The following is a 22,430-nucleotide window of genomic DNA, read 5'->3' as shown; positions in this document are numbered from 1 at the left end:
TATCTTGTAACCTAATGTAAACATTACTCCTAGACATTCAGGGCTGCTGCTAGCCTATGTAGTACTTTTGCACAAATTAGAAAAAGGTGTCCCTTCCTTAAATAAAGAATATGGCCAACTACCTAAGCCCAACTTAGAACCAAAACCAGGTAACTGCCACAGATAAGAAGAAAACACCTAGGGCTTCCCTGGTGGCGCAGTAGTTGAGAGTCCGCCTGCCGATGCAGGGGACATGGGTTCGTGCCCCGGTCCGGGAAGATCCCACATGCTGCATAGCGGCTAGGCCGGTGACCCTGCGCGTCCGGAGCCTGTGCTCCGCAAAGGGAGAGGCCACAACAGTGAGAGGCCTGCGTACCGCAAAAAAAAAAAAAAAAAAAGAAAGAAACACCTAAAGCCCTGAAAATTTATTTTCCATCTAAAGGAACTCAGATATAATTGTAGAATCATTATTGGTAATATTTTAGGAACCATGGGAAAAGTGCCAAGAAAAAAGTAAATATTATCTCAGTTTTTCCAAAGAGAGGATTCTAAAAATTGAAAATAGTTAATCTAACGTAAATCCTTGGGGAGATTTCAGAATGAATTTTTAAACAGATGGTTTGTGATGATTTAGAAAATAGGGAACCAGCATAGATTTACTAAAAAGGAATATATAGGACTGCCTATATTTTCCTCTCTAAAATGGTTGAGACATATCAGAGGAACGTAATTGCATTTAGGATAGCATTTAAAACATTTAAAGAGTAGATCCCAATAGGCTTGCAGGCAAAAATTGAAATCAGAGAAGCATGGGCTGGGAAATAGAGGTATATGACAAAGAGCCGAACAGCAAAGACTGTACCGTTAATGGACTGAGCCAACTCAAAAGATCATGGATTTGCCCAGTCCTAGTCAATAATTTTACAGGTGATTAGGTAAGAAAATACATGGCATGCTTATGGGGAAGGCACAAGGTAGTTAAGGCTACAGAAATTAGACAGATCGAGCTTCCCATTCTAAGTTTACAAACTCATCAGCCTCAGTTTCCTCATCTATAAAATAGGAATAATAATGCTTCATAACTGTTATAATGGTTCATAATATTGGTGTGCTAACTAAATAAGATATTATAGGTAAAGCATAGAACCTTGTAGCACTCACGGATTTGGGGTTTTGTTATTTTGCCTCTGTTGTCACATTTGCTGGTGACACAACTGGCAAGAATAGCTGATATATTGTGTATATTGTATGGGGATGACCGGATTAGCCTTTGGTTTCAATTTCACAGGAACAAAAGGGTCCAAAATCGTAATGACTTAACATCTTTTGAGGTGAAGATCTAAAAGTTGCCCAAAGGGAGCTTACCAGAAGCTAACAGCGTGACTATATGCCAAACGATCCAAAGCTTTCTCAGACTGCACCCCAAGATGATTTTCTACAGAACAGACAGTAATAGCCATTCTGTATTCCACACTTGTCAGTCTATATTTAAAAGGCTGACTTTGGTTCTAGATGCTCTGTTGTCAAAGAGAAGGTAACAAATTGGACCAACCTTAGGGACGAGTCATCAAGTTAACGGAGATCCTACAAATCTTGACCTAAGAGAACCAGTAAAGGGGGCGTGTCACCAGGAGGCTTAGCTGGGGGCACGACAGCTGTGTTCTAATCAGCTGAAGACTGTTAACACGGAAGACGTGTCTTCTTTGAGATCTTTTGATGTGCCCGTAGTGAGTGTAGACACGGAGCATTGCATAATGAGGAGTAGAAGAAAACCAACATTAAAAGAATTATTTAAGACTGTCTTTAGTTGCTCTTTTGTCTTCCTAAAGTTGTCAGAATATGAATCACTTTATGAAAAATCTATCAAAGTACTTTCACACAGGCTTTAACGGCTCCAATGTGTCAATGTCAACTTACATCTGTGTAAGTACATCTGTTCTGCCCTGACACTTTTTAGATTGAAAGAAACACTCTGCCTTCAGCTCAAAGCAGCATTTACACCCCTCCTAAGAATTAGCACTGTGGGCTCTTTACTAACTAGTACGTTTGAATTGTCATCCCCTCTTCCTTAGTGATGACATTATTTCTTTCCTTAACCAGTTCATAAACTGATACTCCTGTCAACAGTCTTTCTGCAATCTCTAACTGCTTATAGAATCATTTTCCAGGATGTCTTTCTTAATCATGGCAATAGCATTTATTCTCAATAATAGTGTACCAAGTTTTAATTATATTACTGTTTTGCAATCACTAGAGCAGAAAAATTATACTCAGATTTATTATTATACTTTCTACAAAATAATAGAAGTATCATTTTTCTGTTTTCAGCCATAGCAATAATAGTTAGTTCCTGAAATACTACTATATTATTTTGTGTCCGAGAAACTTACCATAAATGATCAACGGAGTGTCTTTTCAGGGGAAAAAAGGGACAGTTTGTTTTCATTATGTTGGTCCCCAAATTTGTTGGTAGCTTAATTGCTAATAAATGAAATAGAAGAGGTTAAATACTTCTGATAAAGTGAGATTTCTACTTTGGAGCATATACTCAAAAGCATTGAAAGCGAGGACTCAAACAGCTATTTGTACACTTAGGATTATAGCAGTGTTATTCACGATAGCTAAGAGGTGGAAGCAATCCAGGTATCTGTTGATGGATGAATGGATCAACAAAATGTGGCATATATATATATATATATATATATGATGGAATATTATTAAATAACATTAAAACAAGGAAATTCTGACCCATGCTGCAACATGGATGAACCTTGAAGACATTATGCTAAGCAAAACAAGCCAGACAAAACACTGTCTGATTCTATTTATGTGAGGTACTTAAAGCCATCAGACTCATGGAGACAGAAAGTAAAGTGGTCATTGCCAGGGAAGGAAGGATGGGGAGTTAGTGTTTAATGGGTACAGAGTTTCAGTTTGGGACGCACAGGCTCAGCAGCCATGGCTCTGTGAACGTTCTTAATGCCACTTTAAAATGGTTGGAATGGTGGATTTTATGTTATGTGTATTTGCCACAATAAGAGAGAGAGAGATGCTTATTATGCAGTGAATTCTCCAGGCTCTATAAGGTGGGTATTGCTATCTCTATTTTAAACAAGAAATAAGTGTGGCTTGCCCAGTACCATGGGGCCAACTGAGATTTGAAGCCAGGTTCATAGCACACAGAGCCAAGTTCAGCAGCACAAGCTCCCTGCTGTGAAACTGCTTGTACTAAGGGCAACTACTCCTCCACAACCAATCTCATTTCTCTCTGAATTATTTTAATTGATTTAGTGATCATTTTGGTCCTAAGCCAACTAAAGGGAAGAGAATTGCAGGAATTATCTTGAGGTGATACGTAAGAATTGCTTTTGTAAAACTGGTTACCCTGGAGCAGAACAAAGACAGAGAAGCCCCACTACTGAGCCACAGCTGTTGTTCATTTCTAGGTGGGATCTGCCCACGTGGATCTGTAGCGTGTGTACTCGCGCAGACATCCTCGGATGCTAAAAGCATGCTGTAGCCCCCAAATTCCTTCATGGGGATCTTTGGAAACAATTCTTTGTGTACTAAGTGCTTTATCCTCGGCCAGCCACCAATAAAACTCTGCTGGGCACATCTGAGTATTAAGAAAGGTTCTTTCCTTACCGCTACCAAAGAGAGAAACAGATTCCCTTGGGCCTGACTATAGTCTGTATATCGTGGTGAGAGGCGTCACCATCCTGCTTTCTGTCACCCAGGAACGGAACTCCACAGGTCATCCCTCAGGACCTACACACCCCCTCGGGCCTTCACCTTCCATGGTGCCCTGATTCTCTTCAGGTTCTCATCAGGGCCTTCCCGGGGGTCTTGTCATAATGCCTTGGGGGGCTTCAGACCCCATCACCCCTCTCCTCTCACACTTACTCGACAAATATTTAAGGAGGTCTAATATCTGCCGTTCACTGTGCTGGGCTTTGGGAATGCAGTGATGGATTCCATATAATCCCATGACCCCAGATGTGGGTGCTGCCCTCAGGAACCCATAGTTTTATGGGGGAGACGGGCCAGCAGGCAATTATGACTTCAATAAGCCTCTGACGAGAGCAGGCTCAGCCCTGTTCACCCCAGCATCCTGGGTATCAGCCATCCCGAGCACTGTCCTGCGCCCTGTGCCTCCAAGCCTTTGCTCCCTGGGTCTGGAATGCCTTCTGTCTGGCTCACTTTTACCTAGTGACAATCTACCAGAGTCTAACTCCAAGCCGTCTTCTCTCCAAAGCTCTTCCTAATGCCTCCACTTCAAAAGAGTCTCCGTTTCCTACCCTCTTCTTGAACATCTATTATAAGCACAGCACAGAGTCTCTTAAAGTTCTGCATATTTGTTTCTGTCTGGAGACTGACGTTATCAAAGGCAGGAATCTTGTGTCCTCCATAGCATCTAGCACAAGCATTACGAATATTTGGCATTTGATTCGTATTGTTTTAAATCTAATGTTGCACAGTCTAGAGAATCTAGGGGAAAGAATGTTTGGATTCCAAGTGTCAGAAGAGTCTAAATGTGATAGATAAACATTTGGCACACTGGAAGACTTACATTTTATGTTGAAAATTTCCATGGCTGATGAATTATTGTGAAAAGAGCTGCACCTTTATTTTGCACAAGACCCACTTTATAACTAAAATGAACTATCCCAGCTTATAGCAGATGGCTTTGCAGAGAGTTAGCCTGTGGCTGTTTGATAATCTTCCCAGTAGAACAAGTCAACAATCCCAACCCTTATTGGTTTTTTCTACAGAGCGAAGCTAATGGAGCAAAGAGAAATCCCCAAGATTCTTTCCTCATCTCCCTTTTACTGCACCCTGGACTTCCAAGAGATAGCAAGGTCCAGAACACTTGACAATGCCATGTCTCCCAGAAATAAGGCTGACATTCATCCTCCATGTCATTCATGGAAGAAGAACAATAAAGAATATAGCAAGGGACCGATAGGAGTTTGTTCCTTCAGTTTGTATCTTAAACTATAGAAGTTGCCCCTGTGTCTAAGCTGTGCTCTTCCGATAGGGCTAATCAGATGGTAAAATGGATTGCTTTATGAATTTACAATTCTAAGAAATAGAAGGAAAATGAAATGTTTAGGGAACAACATGGTGTTGTAAAAGAAGTTTGAAAAAAGGACTCTATGTGGCGAGCAATGAATCAGTCTGTTTTTCTGGGAATGTCTTAACTTCTTTTTTGAACGATGGTTTTTCTGTCTATAGATTTCTTTGTTGACAATCTTTATCTTTCAGCACTTTGAATATTTCATCTCAATGCCTTCTAGCATCCATAGTTTATGATGAGAAGTCAGCTTTCAATCTTATTGATGATTCCTTGTAAGTGGTGAGTCATTTCTTTCTGCTTTCAAGATTTTGTCATTGTCCTTGCCTTCTGATGCTATGACAAGGATATGGTTAGGTGTGGATCTCATCGAGTTTATAGTATTTTAAGTATTTTAAGCTTCTTAGGTATGTAGATTAGTGTTTTCATCAAATTTGGGAAGTTTTTGACCACTAATTCCTCAAATATATTTTCTACCTCTTCTTCTGGAACTCCAATTACATGTATGTTGATGTGTTTGATGGTGTCCCACAAGTCTTTGAAACTGTTTATTTTTCTTTATTCTTTTCCTGTTTCTCAGGCTGCATAATCTCTCTTCAGGTCTGATTCTTCTTCAAGGGGCTTGCTGTGAGCCCCTTGAGTAAATTTTTCATTTTAGTTTTTATTATGTAGTTATTACTAGGAATGAGAATTTATTACTTATTTATTTCATTTCAGAAAATAATCGTTATTTTCAACTCCAAAATTTATTGATTCTTTTTTTTGTTATATCTCTCTTTATTGATAGTCTCAATTTGGTGATATATAGTTGTCATGCTTTCCTTTAAATCTTTACACATAGTGCCTTTAGTTCTTTGAAAATATTCATAACTGATTTAAGGTCTTTATCTATTAAGTCCAACATCTGGCTCCCTTCAAGGACATTTTTTATTAGCTGCTTTTTCTCTGTATTTGATCCATAATTTCTCGTTTGTTTGCAGGTCACATTATTTTTTGTGGAAAATCATACATTTTAGATATTAGAGCAACTCTTGAACCAGATATTCCCCAATTCCTTTTTATTTAAATCTTTACATTGAAAAATAAAACACATATACAAAAATCACACAAAATACATGACTTAATGAATTATCATAAGGCAAATGCCCTTGAAACTACCATCCAGATCAAGTGTCTCCCTCTCCTAAAAAGTAGCCACTATCCAGACTTTTATGGTAATCATTACCTTGTCTTTGTTTATGGTTTTACCATCCAAAGTATCCTTCCCTTAATACTATACTTCATGTTTCCCACTTCCTGAATTTGATATATATTTTGAGTTTCTTAATCTACAAATTTCCCCCTCCATCCTTTCTCTCCCTCCCCAGTTTATTTTATTCATTTTGTTTGTTTGTTCTACCTTGCTACTGCTTATTCTTTAGCAACTTTCCTGGACTAGCTCTTTAGATTCTGGATTCCCTACAACATGTATCTACTGAATTCTCTGCTTCCTTTTTTTAAATTCTTGCTTTTATTTTTAAACCTGGCTTCCTTGGGTTCACCCTGGGGTCATCATAGCTTAGTGATTAGCCAGTGATTGGTCAGAATATTTTCTAAATACTTTAAACTGATAATAAGTCTTCCACCTTTTGCCAAAGGCATCTGTCTATGAAGGCACACTTTCAAATTTCAGTAAGTTTACAAATCAGCCTTAGCTTTCAATTCCTGCTTATGCAGGGTTTCAAGGTCAGCCACAGGTGAGTGACCAAAGTCCTTTCTTTTCTTAGGTCTTTTCTGGGCATGTGCACAGAAAAGCTAAAAGCATGTGCATACATGAAGCCCTCTAGGTTCTTAAGCAGCACATCAAAACTTTTAAGTACCCTCTACAGCCATCAAATTTTCCAGGTCTTTCTTTTAAATTTTGGGCCAGGCTCTTGTTTTGCTCCAACTGAAATTATAACCTCAGGTAGCTATGATGTTAGCAATTTCAGCCAATTACTACTGTTTTTGGTAACAACCTGGGATAGGGGGTTTTCCACAGAATTGAGGTCCCAGTCAGATCAAATAGTGTCAACACTCTGGGGATGGGGCTTTTCCAGGGAGGTGAGAGACCAGTCAAAACATCACCATGCACTGAAGATGATGCTTTCAACCGAGCTCCATGAGGTACATCCCCTGTGTTGGTTTTGAGGTTTCTGTGGTTTGTGGCTGCTATGCCAAGGGGCTGAGGAACATGGGAATGGGAGTATCTACATTCAGTACTTTTTCTTGCATAAATAATTTTCAGTTTGTTCTCTGAGTTCAATTTCCAGAGTTCTGTAATGGTTGATGTTGCCAGTAGTTCTACAATTGCTTTTGTGTAGCATAGGACTCACTGAGGTCCTTCCTCTGTCATTCCAGAGGTCCCACCTCATATGTGAAGTTTCTTGCTCTGTTATCTTGAAGAATATTTTCCTATAAACCTTTACGGTCATGAGAATTGATAAAACCTATGCCAACACAAAAATTTGAACATGATTGTTTATATCAGCATAATTCATAAAAGCCAAAAGGCGGAAACAAACCAGGTGTCCATCAACTGATGAATGGACAAATTAACGTATAAATCCATGCCATGGAATATTATTCAGCCATTAAAGGGAATGAAGTACTGATACATGCTACAACGCGGATGAACCTTGAAAGCATCATGATAAGTGAAAGAAGCCAGTGGGGAAAAGCCACAGATTATATATTTCTATATGTATCAGATGTCCTGAACAGACTAAGACATAGAGACAAGAGGTAGATTAGTGGTTTCCAAGGGTTAGTAGTAAGGAGGAATAGAGAGAGACTAGAAATGGTTACAGGAATGTGGACAGGGAGGGGGAATGAAAACATTCTAAAATTAGTGGTTATGGTTGCACAACTCTGTGAATATACTAAAAACCACTGAACTGTACCTGTTAAAAGGGTGAATTTTATACTGTATGAATTTTATCACAATAAAGCTTTTTGAAATCCTTTATAGGGTCTTTAGCTATAAGTAAGAGAATTTTGAAATTTTGGAAACTATTTCAGGTCTAGAGTAGTGATCAACTGAGTTCCCCTCTCATTCATCTATGTATTCATTCATCTATTTCATGGGGTGATTCATGTGCAGTGCCTGACATAAAGGAAGCACTCAAGTAGGTGTTAGTCATCATTAGTCACTTTAAAAATATAAGGGCTACGCTTCCCTGGTGGCACAGTGGTTGAGAATCCACCTGCCGACGCGGGGAACACGGGTTCGTGCTCCGGTCCGGGAGGATCCCCAGTGCCACGGAGCGGCTGGGCCCGTGAGCCGTGGCCCCTGGGCCTGTGCGTCCGGGGCCTGTGCTCTGCAGCGGGGGAGGGCACAGCAGTGAGAGGCCCGCGTACCACAAAAAAAATTAAAAGTAAAAATAAAAATAAATAAAAATGTAAGGGCTAGTGTACCACTGCATAACAAAATGAATGAAATACTGACTCCACCTTCTAAGAACTCAAAAATTAAGGAGTACACAGACATGTAAACAAAAAACTACAACAATGGGAAAAGTGTGTGGCAGAGAAATATAAAAGACACTACAGGAGTACAGATGGAGAAGTAGTTTATTTAGTCAGGGAGAACAAAGGAGGCTTTCTAAAGAGAACTGACTAGAATCCCATTAGACTCAGTGATCTGGAATCATGATTCCAGATTCTCCTGGAATAGGTGCTCTAACACCTAGTGACCTGCTAAATGAGTTGAAGTAAGAGTTCTGTGGGTAGTGGAGGAAGAAGTGTATTCCAAGCAAAAAACAGAAACAAAAACCAGCATGTGCAGAAATAAAGAAGCATGAGAGTGTATGCATGGTACATGTGAGGAAGGTGATACTAGAAAAGTAAGTACAGAGTTTAGACTTTCTCCCACCAACGAAGAGGATTCAAGGAGGACTTTTAAGCAAGAGAGTGTCCTAATCACTAGCAGGAGAAGAGAGATGCACTGGAGGGGACAAGACCGGCCATAAGGAGCCTGGTTTGGGAGGATCAAGATGAAGGCTGAACTAAGGAAGTAATGAAGCAAGAAGGGTGAGGAAGACGTGGAGGAAAGGAATTGTAAGTGTAACCAGGAAGTAAAACAGAAAATTTGATCATCAACTGGATTTGGACAGTTAAGAGGGAAACAGGATAAACACCTGGATATTTGGTTTGGTTGACAGGATAGATTTCAATGCCATTCATCTCAATGTGGAATAAGTTAAAAAGGAGCAAATTTGAGGGAAAAGGTAACATGTTCATTTGGGGGTTGTGATGAATATTTGATATCTGTAGAAATACACAGTTAACTGGAAGTTTAGTTTTGAAGTTTAAGAGCTATGGCCTACAAATAGATCTGTGAGTTGTCAGGATAAAGTTAGTAGTAGAAGCCACTGAGCAGATGAGGTTGTCCAAGGAGAGAATGTAGAAAAAATGAGAATATAAAGAACTGTAAATTCTTAGGGAATAAGAACATTTGAGGGCAAGGGAGAGGAATAGGAACCCCCATGTGAGCGCAGGCAAGATTCCCCAAGAAATAGGAGATGGGAAGAGAATACAGAAGTCAGGGAAAGACCAAGGTTCCATCTCAATTACCTTGAACATGACATAACTTCTCGAAACCATGGTTTCCTTATCTGTAGGTTGGTATTACTAATAACTAAGTGGTTTGTAAATGGTAATAAATGTCAGCTATTATTATAAAGTAGAAATAACTCAAGAGTTCAGAGCTGCCAAAGTGAACAACTTGAATGCAAGTTATACTTTCAGAAGGACAATAAAGGCATTACACATGAAGTTGCTGAGAAGAAAGCTGGGCTCGGTTTTACCAAAGCAGGCTGACCAAAAGAACACCCTGCATTAGATTCCCCAAAACTAGCAACTGAGCAGTGTCACCCACTAAGTACCATTTTCCACACTAAGGCCCAAGGAATCAAAGCCTCTTAGTTGAAGCCATGAATGCTTGTGAGAGTGAATTGATAACAGGGTCATGACCAAGGACATCTTCAAAACAGAGCAATTGGATTAACCCCAGAGTCAAGAAAATGTTTCCTCTGAGTCCTATCAAATAACCTGACATTTCAATGCTTTTATAAGGTGGAGTCAAGGCAAAGTGGGAAAAAAAAAAACAGAAATTAGGATACAGATCAATCAGTAAGATGGTCCATCACCTCCAGAAATTCTCCCATTAGACTCACAGAGTCATGAAACATTTCCTTCTCTGGAGGAAAAAAAATTCAAACCATCTGAAGTTATATTTTTTCAGCTTTATTATCCATTCTGACAAACTTGTATATATTTATATATATTATAACGTGTATATATTATAACTGACAAAATGGTATATACTTAAAGTGTACAATGTGATAGTTTGACTGCTTTTTGAAATGATTACCACAATCAGGTTAATTATTACCTCCATCACCTCACCTTTTGTGTGTGTGTGGTGAGAAGGCTTAAGTTCTACTCTCCTAGCAAATTTCAAGTACATGACACAGTATTATTCACTCTAGTTACCATGCTGTACATTAGTTCCCCAGAGCTTATTCATCTGTGGAATTATAATTTTAGTGACATATTACAGGATTAATCATTTTCTCTCTGGGGGACATTGATTTAAAATGTTGTGTTCCAGACAGAGAAAACAGACTTGTGGTCCCCAAGGGAGAGGGTTGGTAGAGGAGAGATGGATTGGAAGTTTGGGATTAGGAGAGGCAAACTATTATATAGAGAATGGATAAACAACAAGGTCCTACTGTATAGTACAGGGAACTATATTCAACATCCTGTGATAAACCATAATGGAAAAGAATATGAAAAAGAATGTGTATATATATATGTGTGTGTATATATATATATATATATACACACACATTTATATATATATATAGAACTGAATCACTTTGCTGTACAGCAGAAATGAACACAACATTGTAAGTCAACTATACTTCATATAGGTTATTATCACTATTCTTTTCCATTGTGGTAAATCAACTATACTCCAATAAAATTAAAATATTTTTAAAAACTATACTTGAATAAAATAAAAATTTTGTTTAAATGTTGTGTTCCAAGTATTATTGCATTTTCTCTTTTTGCAGTGGCACTCTTACTGATACACTAGCCAAGTGTGTTTGTCTAGCTGCTCCACAGCCACCTAAGGGCGTCATCCCACCTTTGGGTGCAGTTAAAGGACATGATAATGAGTGGGGCTCAACCAGGCCAAAATCTCAGTTCAGTTGGGATAAGCCATGAGAGGTTAACTTAGCATAAGCAATCTGGGGAGAAAGTGAAAAATGATGGATGTCATTTGAATAGGCTGTTGATAAACAATTAATCTTACACGAGAGCTAATATTTCTGAATAGGCACACTCCTTTCCTTCCTAGCAAATCGACTTCCTCTTGAGGTGAAAATACTCACTGCATTCTTTTTTGGAATTTCTTTCATGACTTGTTTCAGCGTCAGGAGCACATGTACATACCGTACCCTTTATGTTGACAGCTGTGAGCTCTGCTCTCTAAGTGAACAAGATAAAAGAGTTCATTTCCTTATATTCAGTGTATCATTAAAGAATGCATTGTTTTATCAGGAATGACTCACCAAAGTAGAACTATTCAATCTCTTCTGAATGATTTTTCAGTTTGGAATTTGGGAATTATGCCTTATTGCATAACAAGCGGCCAGGGTGAATGATTATTTCCATGATGCTTCATTTCTCCATCTCAGCCAGCAGACAGACACTCATTTCTCAAAACATTGGGTTTTCACTTCTTTTGAATGGAGATCATTTACAAAACAGCCACCCCCAATGCTGCCCTGGTAACCTCTTGGAAGAGCAGCATTTTTTATGTTGGCAATATCACTGCTCTGGGCCAGGTTACAAAATAGCCAAAGAAACACATTTGTCACCTCTCAAGTTCTATGTGAAAGTGAACTTTAGGTTATAAATGCTTCTAGCTAAGTCTCTCTTCTCCTAGAAGAAACCTCAAAGGGCAAATTTATTCTTCAGTTTATTTGTTTTTTGGCTGGGATTTTTGGCATGGGCATTTATAAAGTGGTCCATGGGGAATCTCCATAATGGCACAGGATCCAAAGGGAACATTGCGAGAACAATCAGTTTCTCTTTTGTGGTAGTTACATACATAAGAGGTTTCCTTGTGATATTAAATTCTAGATCTGTTCTAATTTGTCCCCTCCTTCAGTGTAGTTGCAAAAAGTGGCTGTTAATAATCAAATTCTCAGCTTTTAGTGTAAAATTTATAGATTAATTTAGGGAAAATTTATTTTTTTTTTTTTACAATATTGAGTTCTCCCTCCAGGAAATTTGTTTTCCTCTTTTATTAGGACTCATTTATTGCCCTCCATAAATTTTTTTTTTTTTTTTTTTTTTTTTGGTTGCGTTGGGTCTTTGTTGCTGTGCTCGGGCTTTCTCTAGCTGTGTCGAGTGGGGGCTACTCTTTGTTGCGGTTGCGGTGTGCTGGCTTCTCATTGCGGTGGCTTCTCTTGTTGCAGAGCATGGGCTCTAGGCTCGCAGGCTCAGTAGTTGTGGCGCACGGGCTTAGTTCTCCGCTGCATGTGGATCTTCCCAGACCAGGTCTCGAACCCATGTCCCCTGCATTGGCAGGTGGATTCTTTTTTTTCTCTTTATTTTTTTTTAACACCTTTATTGGAGTATAATTGCTTTACAATGGTGTGTTAGTTTCTGCTGTATACCAGTGAATCAGCTATACGTATATATATATCCCCATATCCCCTCCCTCTTGCGTCTCTCTCCCACCCTCCCTATCCCAGACCTCTAGGTGGTCACAAAGCACTGAGCTGATCTCCCTGTGCTATACAGCTGCTTCCCACTAGCTACCTATTTTACATTTGGTAGTGTATATATGTCCATGCCACTCTCTCACTTCGTCCCAGCTTACCCTTCCCCCTCCCTGTGTCCTCAAGTCCATTCTCTACATCTGGCAGGCAGATTCTTAACCACTGTGCCACCAGGGAAACCCTGCCCTCCATAAGGCTTTATCACTTTTTTCAAAAATTTCTGCTGCATTTCTTTTTTTGTAATTTCTACTTATTTTATAATGTTTTGTCATTTTGAATGAGATTTTTAAATTAAAATTTCTACTTGGTGGTGGAAGTATATAGAAAAGTTATTAATTTCTCAATTTTTACCCTGTATGTAACCATTTGGGGGATCACTCTTATTAGTTCTCATAATTTTTCAGTTGATTTTCTTTTACCTTCCAGCTAATTAATTGTATAATCTGTAAATACTCAAAGTTCACCTTTTCTTCACAATATTTATATTCGTATCTCTTTATGTTTTTTCTAATTTCACTAGCTAGGATCTCCAGAATAATGATAAATAATAGCAGCTATATTGGGCCTACATCTATCTCCTTATCAACTTTAATTTTTAATTGCAAGCAATGTTACAGCAAAAATTTTTTTAATTTAATAATGAAAGAAAAATCGCCCTGAATCCCACGTGAAAACAAACTTTAAAAATTAGTAATAGGGGCTTCCCTGGTGGCGCAGTGGTTGAGAATCCGCCTGCCGATGCAGGGGTCACGGGTTCGTGCCCCGGTCCGGGAAGATCCCACATGCCCTGGAGCGGCTGGGCCCGTGAGCCATGGCCACTGAGCCTGCGCGTCCGGAGCCTGTGCTCCACAACGGGAGAGGCCACGACAGTGAGAGGCCCGCGTACCACAAAAAAAAAAAAAAAAAAATTAGTAATAAACACAGACATAGAAAACAAACTTGTGGTTACCAAAGGGGAAAGAGGGGGAGGGGGCTAAATTAGGAGTTTGGGATTAAAACATACAAACTGCTATACATAAAATAGATAAACAACAAGGACCTACTGTATAGCACAGAGAACTGTATTCAATATCTTGTAATAACATATAATAGAAAAGAATATGAAAAACAATATATATGTATAACTGAATTACTTTGCTGTACACCTGAACCTAACACAACATTGTAAATCAACTATATTTCAGTAAAATTTTTTTTTTATTTACTAAAAAAAATAATTGTTTGTATGTGTATAGAAAGGATAAGGAAGGACATACACTGAGCTGCTCTGGGTAGTTCTTTCAGGGGAGTGGAATTCTGGAGGAATAAGGGGAATGGAGAACCACTTTCTGCTTTGAGCACCTATGGATAGCTTGGCTTTTTGCAAGGAGCAATTTCTACTTTTATAATTTTAAAATGCATCTGGGACACAACATTGTAAATAAACTATACTCCAATAAAAAATTTTTTTAAAAAGACTAATGTCAAATAGCAAAAATTAATTAATTAATTAAATTGGGAAATTTATTAATACAGTTGAATAGTTCTGAATTTAATATATCAAATATGAATACATTTAATAAACAGATTTTTTTACCTTAAGTATAAAGATATTGTATGCTAAGGCTTTTTTCATTTTGCAAAAGATATTGACTTAATAAAGAAATATGTGTTTATAAAAAATAAAATAAAAAATGCATCTTGGAAAAAATCTGAAGAGCATAAAGTATGTAAAGACTTGTCTTTGGATATCAAGATTTAGATATGCACACATTTTTAATGTCTAAAATTTAAGTTTTGTTCACTAAGTTAAATCTCAACTAAATGAGATCAAGATTAGATAGAGAGATAGATGACAGAAAGATTGATATAGTTATATAACCACTTGCTGTAACTAGAAAGTCCAAAAACAGAAAGATGGCACAGAAAAGAATTGGGTACAAAGGAAAAGCCTGCAAATTACACAGGGCAAGAGTCCGGAGCAGGGCAGTAGCAGCTCTACTCTCCTCCCCGGGCTGCCTAGGAAAATATGATTGAGGAAATTATTTCCTGGGCTGAAAAAATTATAATTGCTCTCTGATGTCATCAGATCTCAATGACTTCCCATGAAAAGTTTTCTTTCCTAGACCCCACGGGGGAGTTTAGTAACCATGGGAGGGCATCTCTAGTATTTGCCCCCGTGTGTAGGATGCCACATCAATCACAGTCCTACCCTGTCTTACTACTGCCTGCGTGTTAGAACAGGACTAAACCCACACTTTCCGTTGTTCTCTTTCAGGATTTCCAATGAGCACTCCCCCAAACTCCAGATCCGGAGTCACAGTTACTTGAGGGCGGTCAGTGAGGTCTCCATCAACCGAAGCCTAGACAGCCTTGACCCTGCGGGCCTGCTCACATCACCAAAGTTCCGCTCCAGGAATGAGAGCTACATGCGAGCCATGAGCACCATCAGCCAGGTGAGCCCTGTGGCTGCATCTGTGAACTGTACAAGGGTTGGTGGAAAACAAGAGGGCATGACGTGAGGAGGTTGACACCCCCCCGGAATAATGCTGATGGGTCTGGCAGGAAGTCAGGTCTAAATGCTGCCTGGCTTGGCCACAGGAGGCTCCTGGTACCAACAGTCAACCAGCAGGGGAGGGGTCCTTGGCAGATGGATAAAGCACATCAGGGGAGTCCTTGGAAATTCATTAGCAGTCAGTTGGCACCAACAAATTAGTCATTAAGGAGTTGTTGGATGAGGCTTCGGTTGTAAAGATGTCTGAAGGATAGAAGGACAGGGTAGACATCATTGGAAAAACCAAGGCAGTGTCAAATCATAAAAGTATTAAGCAGGTAATCAAGACAGGGACCCAGGCACAGGAAATGAGATACGATCTGCTGAACCCCAACTGGGTCCTAGGTGAATACTGCACCTTGGTTATAAGACACAAGCCCACTGCTAAGAACTGGTACCCAGAACTAGGGATGAAGACTCAGTAAAGGTGACTAACTGTTGCATCCAAAATATTCAGCTAAAGTTTCTTGATGGCTCCCAATGATGGTCTCAGAGAATGTGGGAGAGGGTTAGGCTGCCCAAACCAAGGGAGGGTTGAACCTAGGACTCCTGGAGGGCCTGACCCTACAGCTTTCAGGGGCCACCAGGTGAGCAAGAGGTGGCTCCAGGGCTTCCTCTGGGAGGACAAAAAAAAGGGTATATTTTTGGCAATAATGTTTAGGAGCTCTGAATTTTAATTTATATCACAATTTTTTAAACTAAGCACCATACTATTAACTCAACTCATACGCAGTGAGCAAAACACTGGGCCAGATTTTGCCAGCAAGTCAATGGTGAATAATGCCTAATTCCTGCTCCTCAAGTTTACAGTCTAATGGAGAGCATACAAAAAAACGTAAAAGTGCTGCAAATAACAAACGTTATTTACTTGAACAAAAACACTCTGAGAGGGCTTCCCTGGTGGCACAGTGGTTGAGAATCCGCCTGCCGATGCCGGGGACATGGGTTCATGCCCCAGTCCGGGAAAATCCCACATGCCGCGGAGCGGCTGGGCCCGTGAACCATGGCCGCTGGGCCTGCGCATCCAGAGCCTGTGCTCCGCAACGGGAGAGGGCACAACAGTGAGAGGCCCGCGTACTACAAAAAACAAACAAACAAAAAAAAACACTCTGAGGTATGGGCTTCCCTGGAGGCGCAGTGGTGAAGAATCCGCCTGCCAATACAGGGGACACAGGTTTGATCCCTGGTCCAGGAAGATCCCACATGCTGTGAAGCAACTAAGCCCATGCGCCACAACTACTGAACCTGTGCTCTAGAGCCCACGAGCCACAACTCCTGAGCCCATGTGCCTCAACTCCTGAAGCCAGTGAGCCACAACTACTTAAGTGCTCGTGCCTGGAGCCCGTGCTCTGCAACAAGAGAAGCCACCACAATGAGAAGCCCATTAATTAATTAATTTTAGAAAACACTCTGAGGTAGGTAGGGCAAGAATTAACCACAAGAGCCACCTTTATTGGGTCAGGCACCGTGCCAACTGATTCATATTTTCATAATATTAGTTCTTATAAACATACTGTAAGATATGTAAGTAACCAGAAGTTAAATGGGACTTTCTTTGTGGTCAAAAAATTGTCACCAAGATCCCAAATTGAATGAGTAAAAGGTGTTCAGTACTCAGGATTCTAAAGACAGAGCTTCTAGGCATGGGGTCTAGGAATATGCATTTTCACAAATATTCCAAGTGATTCTAATAAAGCAATACATTAATAAAGAAGTATTTATTAATGTAGTATATATCTGAACTTTGAAAATGCTGGCCTAGAGCATATTCAAGGAATAATGAATTCTCAAGTGTAGTTAGAGCTCAGAATACTTATAGCAATGGGAAATCTGTTCTGAACTTTGTCCTGGGGACATTTTTTGTACATGGCCTTCCATGCAGGGCCCAGGGGACTGGACTTTATTCATTAGGAATGGGACTGATTGAAGATAAATTAAAACTTCAGCTTTTAAGCAGGCAAAAGATATGATCAGAACTTTGGTGGAGGATAATTAATCTAGCAAAAAAAATATAGGAAAGATTGGAGAGGAGGAGAAAGAGGCTAGAGGCAGAGAAGCTAGTTTGAAAGACGTTGTGATCATCAAGGTGAGCATTACTACTACTGCTGGTGCTGCTGCTGCTGCTGCTGATGGTGGTGGTGGTGGTAGTGGTGAGGATAGTGGTGGAGATGGTGGTGAGGTGATGATGGTGGTGGTAGAAGTTGGTGGTAATGGTGGTGGTAGTGGTGATGGTGAAAGTGGTAATGCTGGTGGTGGTGATAGACTAAACACTGAAGCATCTCTGATCTGTCAGAGTGAGACCCCAAAATAGGACCACTGCTCTCATTTTGTCCCTACCATCAAAATAGAGCTCCCTGCTCTAAACGGATTCTTGAAAAGCAAAGGCACGGACCACAGCAAGGCTCCAAAAGCAGGGTAGGGCAGGAGTCAGGGAAAGCTGACATACTGGATTCCAGTATTTGCCTACTGTACATTTCCTTACTTTAAAGTAATCTCCAAAGGGAATTCCCTGGCGGTCCAGTGGTTAGGACTCTGCACTTCCACTGCCTGGGGCCAGGGTTCGATCCCTGGTCAGGGAACTAAGATCCCCCATGCCGCACAGAGCAGTATGCAAAAATGAATGAATAAATAAATGTAATCTCCAAGAGTATGCATACCTATTTGTGCTAGGTACTGCTGTCCAGTGATATCCACTATCCCAACTCTTAGGTAAATATTTGGTGCCTCATTTGGTGAAATTTGGACTTGCCTTGTTCTTACTTTTTTCACAGTAAACAATATAATATTTAAAACATCTTTAAGCTTATCTTTATTCTGGACAGGCTCATGGTCACATAGCCTTCCAGAATTGCAAAATAGTCTACAAATCCCAGGTGTCATACCTGCAGAATACTTCGGTGGGTTTAGAATACTTCGTTGGAAAATGTTTATACACACTTACTGCTTTCATAATTTTACATGGTTGAAACAGGAGAGCAGGTCACTTCCCCATTAGGACATGCGTCTACACAGCTGCCTTTTAGTCCCTACGCTGTAGATCTGACCTTCCTTGAGACAGTGTCACTTCCTGGTGACAACTTAGTAAAGTATCAACAAATCACTGAAGAGGCACATGTGAGCCTTGATCCAGGGGCGGGTCAAGTCTGCAATTCAGTGGCGTGATCATTTCGCCTTAAGTAAAATACAGAAAGCAGAGCCATCCTAAATGGATTCCTAATGACACACCATCTTTCTAGTTCCATATTCAATTCTCCCATAATAGAGCATCGTGAAGGATAATTTCAAACTTTCTATCACAATCCCAACATTGTCATTATTCAAAGGGAATGGTTTCTTCTTCAAAGCAATCCTACCATATATACTCTAGGCTTTTCAAAAAGTAGTTGGTTTTTGTGATGTCAGAGATATTCTCTTTTATAGATCTCTAATAGCAGCTCTAGTAATATAGAATTTAAGTACATTATATCCTATTCCTCCTTAAAGCCTGATATATTATTGATATATTATTCATCAAAGCCTCCTAGAAAGATCAAAGTAAAATACTGTAAGCCAAGAAATTGGTCTAGAATAACTAAATTGTTTGTTTCTACCATTCATACCTTAACAGAAATGAAACATTCCTAAAAACAGACTGTGCTTGGATGATAGAGAAAAACTGAACACCTCTTTATATATGTTTATAACCTTTCTATATTTTTTTACTATATATACATCTAATAAAACAGGGGATTTTAAATTAAGACTTTAGAAGAAAGAATTATAGAAAGTCACATTTAAAAAAATATTTGGTATAATAACTGTCATTTCCAAATTAGTTTTTCTTCTCTTTTTTTTTTGCTGTGTTGGGTCTTCGTTCGTTTCTGTGCGAGGGCTTTCTCTAGTTGCAGCGAGTGGGGGCCACTCTTCATCACGGTGCGCGGGCCTCTCACTGTCGCGGCCTCTCTTGTTGCAGAGCACAAGCTCCAGACGCACAGGCTCAGTAGTTGTGGCTCACAGGCCTAGTTGCTCCGCGGTATGTGGGATCTTCCCAGACCAGGGCTCGAACCCGTGTCCCCTGCATTGGCAGGCAGATTCTCAACCACTGCACCACCAGGGAAGCCCCCCAAATTAGTTTAATTTACATCTCAATTTATTTCAAGTCCAAACCTCAAATATCTTCATCTGGAAACGTAAACTAGAAGCTCACAGACTCCAGTAACATGTTGAGTTTCCACATCATTTTTTAATTTTTTTAAGAGGGATTCCATTATCTTTATTTATATTTTAATAGTTTTTTGGCCACGCTGGGTGTTTGTTGCTGTGCTAAGGCTTTCTCTAGTTGCAGCAAGCAGGGGCTACTCTTTGTTGCGGTGCGTGGGCTTCTCATTGTGGTGGCTTGTTGAGGAGCACGGGCTCTAGGAGCGCGGGCTTCAGTAGTTGCAGCACGTGGGCCATAGGGTACGCAGACTTCAGTAGCTGTGGCTCGTGGGCTCTAGAGTGCAGGCTCAGTAGTTGTGGCACATGGGCTTAGTTGCTCCACGGCATGTGGGATCCTCCTGGACCAGGGATCGAACCCATGTCCCCTGCATTGGCAGGCAGACTCTTAACCATTGCACCACCAGGGAAGTCCCACATCATTTTTAAAACACAAATGTAATAGGCAGTTATTGTGCTTGGTGGTAATACCAGCAGTTTAGCTGTGACTTTTGACCTAGATCATCCCTTCACTTTATATATACAAAGAAATGGAAACTCAAATAAATTAAGCATCTGTCAGCACCCAGCTAGTCAGTGACAGAACCTAGAAAACCCAGGTGTCCTGACTCCTAACTGGTAAGTTTCTCCAATGTCTGCTGGAATTGGGGTATGGGTGGCAATAATAATGCCAATAATAGTAGTAGTAATAATGAAAATGAGAATAATAGAATAGTTACCATGTATTGCTTACCTGATAGAAGCTATAAGCTTTGCATATTATCTCACTAGTTTCATGGCAACTATAAGAAAGATCATTTTTTTAATTTATGTAACTCAGTCTTAGAGAATTAGAGTAACTTGTCTCATTCTTCCCACTACACTATCTCACAAAATAATATCTAGTATTTATCGAATGCCTACCATGTGCCTTGAAATGTGCACTTGTATGTTTCACTTTTTATCCTTAAAGCATCCTTATGAGGTAGGTATTATTATATGCATTTTAAAGATTAGGAAAAGGAGGCTCAGAGAATTCAAGCGAATTGCCCATGACATAGTAGAAAGGGCATTTAACTACTCCTTCTTTCCATATAAAAAATAAATCCAAATGAATTTAAAATCTGAGCACTAACACAAAGTGACAAAAAATTTTAAATTAGGGGAATATGTGTATGATATTATGGTGAGAATTATAACTTTTAATAAAATAAGAATTATAGAAAACATAAAATAAAAGATAGACATCTAATCTAACTAAAAATAAAATATTTCTGTGCAGCAAAAGACATCTTAAAGTTAAAACTGACAGGGGGAATATTTAAACACATCAAGAAAAAAGCTTAATGTTCCAGTTGCCTAAAGTGTTTCTACCAATTAGTATGAAAAGATAAACAACCTAAAAGAATTTGGGGCAAAGCTTATGAAATAGCAAATCAAAAGGGAAAAAAGTACCAAGTCCAATAAATATAGGAAAAGATGTTCATATACACTAGTAGGCTAGTAAAGATAAACTGAAACAGCACACTATCACTCTTGACCTATCAGGCAGCAAAAACAGCTAATACCCAGTACTGGTGACCATGTTGAAAAATGAGCTCTGACTTACTTGCTATTTGGGATGAATTCCTACAATTGTTTTTGAAAGTAACGTTGTAAAATCTACAAAAGGTAAAATAAATCTTTTGGCATGGGAATCCTACTTGTGGAACTTTATAATACAGAAATGAAAGTACTAGAATATAAAGATAAACAAACAAGGAAGTTGGTCATAGCATGGCCTCCAAGGACATACTTGAATCATCATCCACAAAGCAGTGGTTAAATAAATTATGGTCCAATCATACTATACAATATCATGGAGGTGGTGGCTTAGTGTCTGAATCTCCCTGAGTCTCTGTATAAAAGCAGACAGAGCAACTAGATAGAAAAACTAAAAATTCATGGACAACATTTACAACAAAATCAGATGAAAAGATATTCCGTGAACCCAAAATGTAAGTAGATAGGAACAAACCACCAGTAGCCATAAGCCTGTGTTTCATCCACATCTGTGCTGGAGAACACAGAGATAAACAATGACTTTCTTGATGGATATGAGTAAAGCAGAAGGAAACCAGCAGCAGGCAGTTTGGAGGGGTGGGGTATGTATTTGAGAATAGCAGCTGAAACTGGGAAGGATTTGCCTTCTCTAAGAGCAGGTAAATTCAAGGGTCCTGAAGTAAAATCAGGAGAGGCTGGGGAAATCTGAGCCTATGTATACACTGGAAACCAACCAACCAGTTTTTCCTTCAAGAAGAGGGCCCAGTTCTGAGAAGAAACAGTTGGGAATAGAATCAAATACGAGCAAGATAGAGACAATAGCAAAGAAGAAAAGAGAAGATTCAGGTAAAAGTTGGGGAAAGAAACAAGAGAATCAGGAAATCTTGGAAAGCAACACAATGCTAAAACAATAGAAGAGGAAGCCCTGTGTAAAATTCAGGGGGGAAATCCTGAATGTATCACCCTCTCAAGGTCAGAAAAACTAATTTTACTGAGAAATGAGGAACAAAAAGATCCACTTTAAATCACAGTCAAAGTCACTATAATAAAGAAAAGAGAATAAGGAGCAGAATAACATTCCTACTGAAAATGAAAGCATGCCAGAAAGACACACTCACAAAATAGATCAAAACTGTAACACACTCTTTCAAAATAAGCTAGAAAACATTAAGAAAATGACATAAGACATGGGAGGAAAAGATATATCTGAATTTTCAAAAACTTAAAAATGATGTCACAGAACTCAGGAAAGAATTAGAAGTAAAAAAAAAAAATCATTTCAGAAATGAAGATTAGACTGAGGGAATAGAGG

The 22,430-nt window shown here is 39.4% G+C and overlaps 1 protein-coding gene across 14 annotated transcripts in view; it reads left to right on the top strand.

The window, feature by feature from the left end:
• DLGAP1 (DLG associated protein 1) overlaps positions 1–22,430 on the top strand; it is an 858,632-nt gene that overhangs the window by 657,466 nt on the left and 178,736 nt on the right. For all 14 annotated transcript variants that reach the window (XM_059040830.2, XM_067015962.1, XM_067015965.1 and 11 more), the window contains one exon: positions 15,128–15,305. In XM_059040830.2, coding sequence (XP_058896813.1) covers positions 15,128–15,305 — 178 coding nt within the window. The remainder of the gene's footprint in view (positions 1–15,127; positions 15,306–22,430) is intronic.

Source organism: Kogia breviceps, chromosome 15, assembly GCF_026419965.1.
Source record: "Kogia breviceps isolate mKogBre1 chromosome 15, mKogBre1 haplotype 1, whole genome shotgun sequence".
NCBI classification, from domain to species: domain Eukaryota; kingdom Metazoa; phylum Chordata; class Mammalia; order Artiodactyla; family Physeteridae; genus Kogia; species Kogia breviceps.
The sequence above is the reverse complement of the archived record's forward strand: the minus strand, read 5'-3'. Positions and strand labels throughout refer to the sequence as shown.